The sequence below is a fragment of the Lemur catta genome, chromosome 4 (assembly GCF_020740605.2).
Source record: "Lemur catta isolate mLemCat1 chromosome 4, mLemCat1.pri, whole genome shotgun sequence".
Classification (NCBI taxonomy): domain Eukaryota; kingdom Metazoa; phylum Chordata; class Mammalia; order Primates; family Lemuridae; genus Lemur; species Lemur catta.
In genome coordinates, this window is record NC_059131.1 from 52,981,454 (window position 1) to 52,990,950 (window position 9,497).

The 9,497-nt window shown below is 47.5% G+C and overlaps 1 protein-coding gene across 1 annotated transcript; it reads left to right on the top strand.

Moving 5' to 3' along the window:
- The first annotated feature begins 463 nt into the window (after positions 1-463).
- Positions 464-8,699, top strand: PROKR1 (prokineticin receptor 1). Its single transcript, XM_045548879.1, has 2 exons — positions 464-948; positions 7,959-8,699. The coding sequence occupies exons 1-2, from the start codon at positions 464-466 to the stop codon at positions 8,653-8,655; spliced, it is 1,182 nt and encodes a 393-aa protein (XP_045404835.1). The 3' UTR covers positions 8,656-8,699.
- Positions 8,700-9,497: the final 798 nt, after the last annotated feature.

The window sequence follows — 9,497 nt, forward strand, 5'->3', positions numbered from 1 at the left end:
TCTCTTCAGCCTCCCCACACTCCCAACCTGGGTCTTTGAGAAAAAGTGCAACGTTTCAGAATCTTCAGTGGAGCAGAAATAAACTCAGTCAGTGCCCGGGTCTCTCTCCAGCACTCCACTCTTCCCTAATTGAGCATGTGGTTTTCATTCATTTGTTTTCTCTTATTGGTTCCTTCATTTCTACTCCATCACCCTCTGCTCCCTCTGAGCAGGTGGCTAATGGGTCTGCTTAGGTTACAGGATGATTTGAAATTTGGCCAGGTTCACTCCAACATGTAGCCAACTGTTTCTATGTCTTTCAAAGGCTTAGAATGAAGCTTCGATACTGTACCCCAAGGATGCCAGCAGGGACACTCTGACTCATTAAGGGAGAGCCGAGTGTCAGCAGAGAGGGGAGACTTCAGCCTTGCGGACATTGCCCCCAGGAATTCTCAGCAGTGTTGCTCACAGCACCACCTGGCCGATGGAGACCACCGCAGGGATTGCGGATGAGAATGCCACCAACACTTCCACCAACTCCTTTTCTCTGCTCGACCCCCACGGAGCCCACGCTGCTTCCTTCCCATTCAACTTCAGCTACGGCGACTATGATATGCCCTTGGATGAACATGAGGATGTAACCAATTCCCGGACTTTCTTTGCTGCCAGGATCGTCATTGGCATGGCCCTGGTGGGCATCATGCTGGTCTGTGGCATTGGCAACTTCATCTTTATCGCTGCCCTGGCCCGCTACAGGAAACTGCGCAACCTCACCAACCTGCTCATTGCCAACCTGGCCATCTCTGACTTCCTGGTGGCCATCGTCTGCTGCCCCTTTGAGATGGACTACTATGTGGTGCGCCAGCTCTCCTGGGAGCACGGCCACGTCCTGTGCACCTCTGTCAACTACCTGCGCACGGTCTCTCTCTACGTCTCCACCAATGCCCTGCTGGCCATTGCCATTGACAGGTGAGCACAGGGTCAGTAGGGGCAACAAAGACGGTCAGGGAGGAAGGCATTGGAATTACCCGTCCTTTACTGCAGCTGCAGATTGATGAGAGGCATCGTGTTTGCATGGGGGACTCAAAACAGTGACCGAACAGTGAGAAGAGCTCCAGTTTTCCAGCTCTGGTCAGGCAGGAGGCAGCAGAGGCCCTGAGAGTGGGTGGCCAGAAGGCTTTTGATGGCCCCCTTCCCCTCTGCTGTGGACATGCTCCTAGATTCTGTACCTATTCAAGGTCTAGAGTAGACAGGCAAGAGGAGGTATTGAGGGATAAGTGTAACTTCTAGGCAGTTACCTCTTGGTCAACTTGGAAAGCTTGAAGGACGTTTCTCTCTTAGCAAGACTTTCTCTACTAAAATATGACCTTCTAGCATCAGGTAATTTCTAAATAAGATTGATGGATTTGTTTTGAAAGAAAAGAAAAAGAAAAAAGGAAGCGTATGCTTACTTACTTTTTGTTGCTATTGCTGCATTCATCACTTTGCACCTTTTCATCCATTTGCATGCAAACGTGCAGAAGACTGTCTAGTTGATGGTAAATACGGCCTTTGCAAATCTTTTTTAAATTTAGTCTTTTCATTTAATATAAACTTGGGCTAATGGACCAGGGGGGTCTTTTTCCCCTGGGGGACAGTCTTTGCAAGCTCCTCTGCCCACAGTTGGACTGTCATTACAAAGCACCTTGCTACAGTCTAGAGACAGTTACCCTGAGGGTCAACCCAGGCCTCCTTGTACTTGGATCTGAACAGCCCGTCTCTCTCCCTTAATCCAGAGAGCCTGAAGCACACATGCTCTCCCTGTTCCACGGCATTGGGGCTCGGGGGTGGGGGTTGACCTGGCCCTCACAGTCAGGGAGCCCAGGGCAGTGTTCTGGGGAGGAGCACAGCTAATAGTGTGTGTTTTCTGAAGCCACAGGCAGGTTAGCCAGGGCTAGGCTGACCTGGAAAAGGATAACCTGAGGAAAGGGATCATGAAGGAGCTACCAAGGAAGAGCTCCAGAGACTTTGTCTCTGAACTTTTCTGAAAATGGAAAGTGCCACCTTCTCTCTTAGCACATGAACAGGGCAAAGCATTGGGGGTCATTTCCTGAAGTTTCTTGCCAGCAAGACATCTTTTCCTAGGGGGTACTCTCAGCTACTGAAAGTGGGGCAGGTAGGTGCCTGCTGTGGAGTGGGACACCCCTCCCTAGGTGGGACCCATTTTACCATGTAGGAGTCACTTGTTGAAAGGAGTAACGACTATTGGAGGGAGCAGCTTCAAGGGGGAAGGAACCAGGATAAACTCAGGGGCATTGGGTTATTGTGAATATGTAAGAGGTAATATCTATGTCAATCAATCAACTTCAATCTACCGAACTCCTTCAAGCTCATATCCTGCTTTCATACCAAACTCAGCTTGTCTGCAATACTGTAAGCATTTCCCTTGCAGTGTGACTTGACACAATGGAAATTAGATACAATTAGAAAGATGAATTAGGGAACATGCTTTCATCGTGGGGACTGTTATTGTTTAGAGTGGGATTGTGATTGGAAATTTGCACCCAGACGTTGGAGGAAAGCACTGTGTGCCACACTGGGCCATCCAGTTGTCACAGAGGGGACCAGTGCTGAACTGTGGGTAGCACAATAGTCTTGGCTGCTCCAATGCATGAAGTTCTTTTATTGATGTTTGTAATCTTTGCTTCAAATTATTTTTATTTTTATGTGTTGTGACCATCTAATTTCAATTTTGTGGTCTAGGAATTCATTGATTTTTGTCTGCTCTCATTTATTGCTGAGGATTTGATCACTGATTTTCAGGTTAGTTTTGGGCAGCTAATTTTTATCTTGGTATAACAAATACACACACAGTTTTAAAAATGCTTTTATTTAATAAAAATTTCTGTAGAAATACGGTTAGCAGTCATTCTGTCTGAGTTTAAATTGCTGCTGTACCAAGTAATAGGTATAGGGCCTTATGTTAGTTATTTGACCTCTCCCTGCCTCAGTTTTCTCATCTGTCAAAATGGGGATAATAAGAAAACCTAATGCATTGGGGATGAAATGAAATAATATATGTAGTTGCTTAGAACAATGTTTAAAACAGAGTAAGCACTCAACAGTGGATATTATAATTCTTAAATTAACCCTTGTAGAAACAACTACAACAAAAAAAGATAAACTATGCATATTTCTGATCCACTAACCTCTTTTCATTGAAGTGATTGTTTTTATGATGTGATTTAAAAACATTAATGCAAGGTTCCTAAGAAAGCGCAGAATAGAACTATTTTTCCTCTATCTGCTTAGATTTCTGTTCATATTATTGTTCTCCCAGGCACCTAAACTGGAAAGTCTCCTTTGTCCTACCTGCTCTCCCCTCCTCGCCAGCATTTATTCGATTTCTAGATCCAGGCAATACCCACCTTCTTTCTTCAGGGTTGGACTATCCTAGTCTCCCCTTGGTCTTCCTACCTTCAATGTCTCTTTGCTCTGCCCATCAGTCAACCCTACTCCCCTCACAATCCATCCCCAAATTTCATTCATTCATCCACACATTCATTCAAATAATGCATTTTTATAGAGTGACTACGATGTGACAGATACTATTCCAAGCACCAGGGATATAACGGTGAATAAGACAAAAAAGCCCTTTGTCCCCATGGAGCTTATACTCAAAGGATGGAGAGAGATAACAATCAGGCAAACAAAAAGGGAAGGTAATATCAGAAGCGAGAAATACCCTGAACAAAAACAAACACACATAGAAACATCTAGTGACTGAGGTGGGACATACTCTATGTGAGCAGTCAGTAGAAGTGTCTCTGAGAAGACATTTGAACCAACCAATGCACCAGGAGGGGGGAAAAGCCTGCCCTGTGCAGACTGGGAGGAGGCATTCTGGGCAAAGGGAATTAGGAGTGCAAAGGCCCCAAGGCAGGAACAAACCTGATAGGTTTGGGAACAGAGAAGGCCCCGTGGCTGGAGGGAAATGAGCAAAGCTACTGCCAGATTAATCTCATGCCTTGTACAAGTCTCCCTTCTCTTACTAAAAGACCACTGCAACTCCATTGTCTACAAAGTCTGGCTCAAACCCCTTCACCTGTTCTTCCAACCTTTTATTATCTAGCCCCAGACTGCCTCCCAGTCTCATGTTGGGTAAACACATTTATGTCATTTTTTTTGCAAAGAAACATGATCTTTTTGAGAACTGTCACCCTGGCTTTTTACATTTCTATTCATCCAGTGCCAGGCACTAGATGAGGGTGAAGTTTCATTAAAATCCTCTTAGGTGTCCAGAATTCACAGACAGCCAAAGTTTATAAAAGAAGTAAGACACGATCGCTGCTCTCAGGGAGCTTACTGTCTAGAGTGGGCGTGGGGGAGAACTACCACGTATGAAACAGTTACAGAATAAGTAAAGGATAAACTCTAGGTAGAATTTAGTGAAGAGTGAGTTCGTTGTGTACTGGAGCAGTCAGAAGAGGCTTCTTGGAGGAGGTGGACTTTTAACTGGCCGTCAACAAATAAGCATCAGCAAAGGAGAGTAAAGTTTTTCCAAGAGGGTAGAACTGTGTTTGCAAAAGCCTAGAGGTGGGAGTGCCTGAGTGAGTATGAGGTACTTTGGGGAGATATGTCAGGGAGGGTCAAGAAATGTAAGGTGAGTAGAGATCAGAAAGGACAGGGCCATATTCTAGGAGATCTCAAACCCCGGGCAAAGAGAGTCAGAACTGATGGCAGAAGGGACTGGAAAAAGATCTTGAAAGAACTCTCCCCTGCTCTCCTGCTCCCCACCAGGTCTGGGCTTTCTCTTTGAAGTGGAGACACCAGCACTGTCCTTGAGGTATATCTCCCAGATCCCACAACACGTGGGGCACTAGGGACCCTTCTGTTACCAGCCCATCTGTGTGCCCACTGGAATACCCCCCACTTCTGTCTTGATGAGGCCAGCTAAGGCTTGTGTACCCTCACCCAACCTTAGCAAGCACACGTGCCTCTGGTGAGCATATTGGTCAGGGAAGACTGGCCTGAGGAGCAGGTTGTGCATTCTGTGCCCATCCCAAAACCAGCCTAGTAGCTCCTGGGACTGCTGTTGCCATAATTAGATCTGGGGCTGGGTCCTGGGGGCAGAGAGGGAGCCCAAATGCTCTTTGCTTGATCACCCAGCCCACTGTTGTCACACAGTCATTGCCTGGACATGTCTTTGTCCAGCAACCTTTATTCCTTGTTGTCTGGGAACTATTGGCTCTTGATGAATCTGGACCTAAGCCACTGTAGTGGCAGACACACAGGGCAAGCCAAGGGCATACTCACAAACAGAGAAAAGTAGCTGCCAATTGTCTGACCCCTTCTTGGAACATCCATAGGTAGAAACCAACTGTGATGGAGAGGAAAGTGGAGATGGGCTGCTGGGACGCCAGGAAGACAGGAGGAAGGGGCATTGCTGGAAGTGAGGGGGCAAATAGCACGACTGGCGAGGCCACTGGATTTACAAGAAGATACGGGTCTGAATCATGGTCTGTCAGTGTCTAGCTGAGTGGCTTTTGGCAGGTTATTTAACTTCTCCAAGCCTCAGTTTACTCACCTGTAAAATGAGCATCTTTGCTCTCACCATTTAATAAGGTTGGTATTACCTAGTGAAAAAGTGGAGTTGAAAATGCTCTGTAAATTGTGAACTTCTTTACAAACATAAGGAAGCATTACTAATACTAGAGTTATGGAGTTCTGATCCTAGCCTAGCCAAGGCTGATGGAAAACCCTTGAAACAGTTTTTTGCAATTTGCTTATTAGTAAATGTATCTATCAGGAATGCCTCCCTCTTGCACAGCTCCTGGGCCTTGAGTGGGATGATGTCAGTGAGCCAGGATGAAAAAACTATCTGATGGGTAGTCACATATCACCCTGAAGATTAGTTTTGATGTGAAGACTTGGATCCAATAAAATAGAATATAGGAGAGGACTTGCAAATGCAATATTTGCCTAAAACAGGTAAGGGAAAATTGTGGTGTATATGGAGTAAATCTGAAAAAAATATATATTTTAAGATATTAACAGTTTCTTATATATTAATAGCTTGCATCTCAGTGCAACCCCATAGTATTTAGGTGATGGATATAGAAATACAATTCCCATTTTACAGATTGGGAAATTGAACTTACAGGGCTAAGAAAAATGACTCAGATTCACAAAGCAAATATGTGACAAAGCTGGGATTAGATTATTTGTCTTCCAAGTCCTAGATTGGTATTCCCTCCCATGCGTTCCTTGGAAACACATTCTGAGTTTGAAACATTATAAAGGTTTAGGAAATCAGTATTGAAAAAAGAAGGAATTATATACTGAAAATTCATATAGTGAACAAATTTGAATATAGAAATTTTCTTTGACAGAGGAATTAGCTGAATGTGGTAGGGTAGACAGACAGCAAGCAAGCAGGCTGGTGAGAGCAGAAGCTCTAAACTCTGGGTTTTCATTGTGAGTGAGAGCAAGTTTGATGCCCTCGTTACATGAGGAGCACCTTGGTCTTTGTGAAGGGCCCACACCCATGCACTGACAACAGCACTGTCAACACCCTGAAGACATTCTTCTTTTACCCTTGGGCACTTGGCACTTGGGAGACTGGCTAGAGTGCCAGGAATGGTGGCCAGCTGGGTGTCCAGAGGGTGGACACAACCCATCCACTTCTTCTAACATCTTCTGGGAGCTAAAAGAGAGTGAGAGTCTCACCTTGGTGAACTCTCTCAATGTGTCCATTTGCCAGTGCTGTGGTGGGGGACAGAAATAGTAGAAATACAACCAGGGAAGGAAAAAAAAAAAAAAAAGGAATGAACCTCTGTTCAAATTGCAATCCCAAGAAAGATGACCTGACAGGGATTGGTTTCAAAGGAAACAGAACTGGTTTGGCTTTCCTTCAGGCTCCTGTCACATTTGCTCTTGGTTCTACCTGGGATATGTTGTGGACACATGAGATTGTTTTCATTTCCAGTGTTGACTAGCCCTTCCCTCCCTCTTCACTTCCCACCTCTCTCCTCTTCCAACTTCCATCCCCTGCCAGCCACAGAATGTCTTCCAGGAAACCCGAGCTCTCTGCATAAGTACGTGCACTCTCTGGGAAGGATGCTATCAGCTATCGTACCGCACGATGACTCACATCTCCCAGAAAGAGCTCTCTCTTCACTCCTGTACCACTGCGGTAACAGCAGTGTGGGTTTTTTCTTTTTTCTTTTGGAAAGCGCAAAAGCAATATCTTTTACTGTCTGGTGCTTTGTGGTTAAAAAAAAAATACGTTCATGTATATTCTCAATTGATTTTCACATCAACCCTGTGAGGTAGGGTTAAATGTTTTCTATCAAGGATTCTGTGGTATATGACCTTGAGAAAGACATTCATCTCTCACTTGCTTCCGTCTCTCCACGTGGAAAATGAGATAAATGGTCACATGCTTTTCCTCCGCCTTTGCATGCATCTACATACACATTTTTAAAATGTGGAATGAAGGAAAACTTTGCTCACTGCTCCCCTTGGAAAGGGCAGAATCTCCCAACAACTCTTTGGAATTATCCCAACAACACTTTTAGCTCTAAACTGTGAGGTAATTAGAAGGAATGTCCTGGGAACAGCATGGAGCTGGGAATCGTGCCAGGCTAGAAACTGATGGGAGATATTACCACATTTAATAATAATTGTTACGATTTTTGAGTGCATACTAGGTTTAACACTGGGCCAGGAATGTGGATACATTACCACTTTTAATCTTTACAAGCAAACAAACTTTCGCAGATAAGGAAACTGAGGCTCGGAGAGGTTAAGCAAAACTCGCGTGGTGTTTCCCAGCCGGGCAGCGGTGGGGCTGGGGTTTGCGGCCAAGCCCGCCTTGCGCGGAAGCCCCCCGGGCTTTGCCTGCGCCCGCACCACGCGGGGGCGCCTCCCGGCGAGGCACGCTGAGCGACCGCCCCGCACTGCCCCCTAACGGCGGCTCCGCTTGTGTCCCGCCCTAGGTATCTGGCCATCGTGCACCCGCTGCGACCGCGGATGAAGTGTCAAACGGCCACCGGCCTGATCGCCCTGGTGTGGGCCGTGTCCATCCTCATCGCCATCCCCTCCGCCTACTTCACAACCGAGACGGTCCTCGTCATCGTCAAGAGCCAGGAGAAGATTTTCTGCGGCCAGATCTGGCCCGTGGACCAGCAGCTCTACTACAAGTCCTACTTCCTCTTCATCGTGGGCGTGGAGTTCGTGGGCCCCGTGGTCACCATGAGCCTGTGCTACGCCCGCATCTCCCGGGAGCTGTGGTTCAAGGCGGTGCCCGGGGTCCAGACGGAGCAGATCCGCAAGCGGCTGCGCTGCCGCAGGAAGACGGTGCTGGTGCTCATGGGCGTCCTCAGCGCCTACGTGCTGTGCTGGGCGCCCTTCTACGGCTTCACCGTCGTGCGCGACTTCTTCCCCGCCGTGTTCGTGAAGGAGAAGCACTACCTCACCGCCTTCTACGTCGTGGAGTGCATCGCCATGAGCAACAGCATGATCAACACGCTGTGCTTCGTCACCGTCAAGAACAACACCGTCAAGTACTTCAAGAAGATCATGCTGCTCCACTGGAAGGCCTCGGACAACGGGGGCAAGTCCAGCGCAGACCTGGATCTCAAAACCACCGCGATGCCTGCCACGGAAGAGGTGGACTGCATCAGACTGAAATGACCGCACCGACCCTGCCGAGTTTAAACACAAGACACGGGACCCGTGGGACACGGACCGGTGTGTTTGGACACACTCCATCAACCAAGGACTCCTGGCTTGCTGCAGAGGGTGGGGTACACGGACGGCTCTGCGAACACTGTTCAAGGAGCGGCATGCGACTAGACACTGTCACCACTGGCCGGCATTCACTGAATGTCTAATTTGTGCACCACTAGGCACAGGTGAAACCTGTCTGTATATGTTGATGACATTTAGTTGGCAAAATGAAACAGGAATTAAACCAAAGTGTTGTGGTACAGAGAGTTGGGAATGAGGGGGTTTCCTGAAAGAAACAAGAGTAGGCACATAGGACTGCAGTGCATGTGTTGGTAGTGAGAGGGTGTCTCTGGACCTTGGCTACTCATCAGACACTAATGTAGCCCATCTCTGGGAATGTTCTTAGGCCTGAATTCACTCCTAACGTTTGCAAGGCAGGGGTAGGGATACAGGAGAGACTCCCAGCTCTTTCCACAGCCCTTCTCTTCTCATCCCTGCTTCTGACCCTCACCACAAGACACCTTGCATGCATGCATATGAACACCCAGCACTCATGGCCAAGTGCTGTGCAGACTTCCCCCCCCAACCCCCCCCCACTACGCTGCGCTGTGGCCACCCCTCGGCCCTGAGGCTCTGCACACACATGGTAAGGCTCATCTTCAGGAGGATGAACTTGGGGAAGCCACACAGACCTTGGACACCATTTGGACAGGGAATTATGGGGTCTTGGGACCTGAGCAAGTCTAGAGAGGGAAGCCTGAGCTCAGGTTGGGGATGTCCCCTTGGTTCCGTGGACTTTGTGCCCC

Excerpts from the sequence above, each read along its gene's own strand:
- PROKR1 (XM_045548879.1), top strand. The coding sequence starts at position 464 with ATGGAGACCACCGCAGGGATTGCGGATGAGAATGCCACCAACACTTCC. Across the intron at positions 949-7,958 it reads CTGGCCATTGCCATTGACAG|GTATCTGGCCATCGTGCACC; the intron begins GTGAGCACAGGG and ends GTCCCGCCCTAG.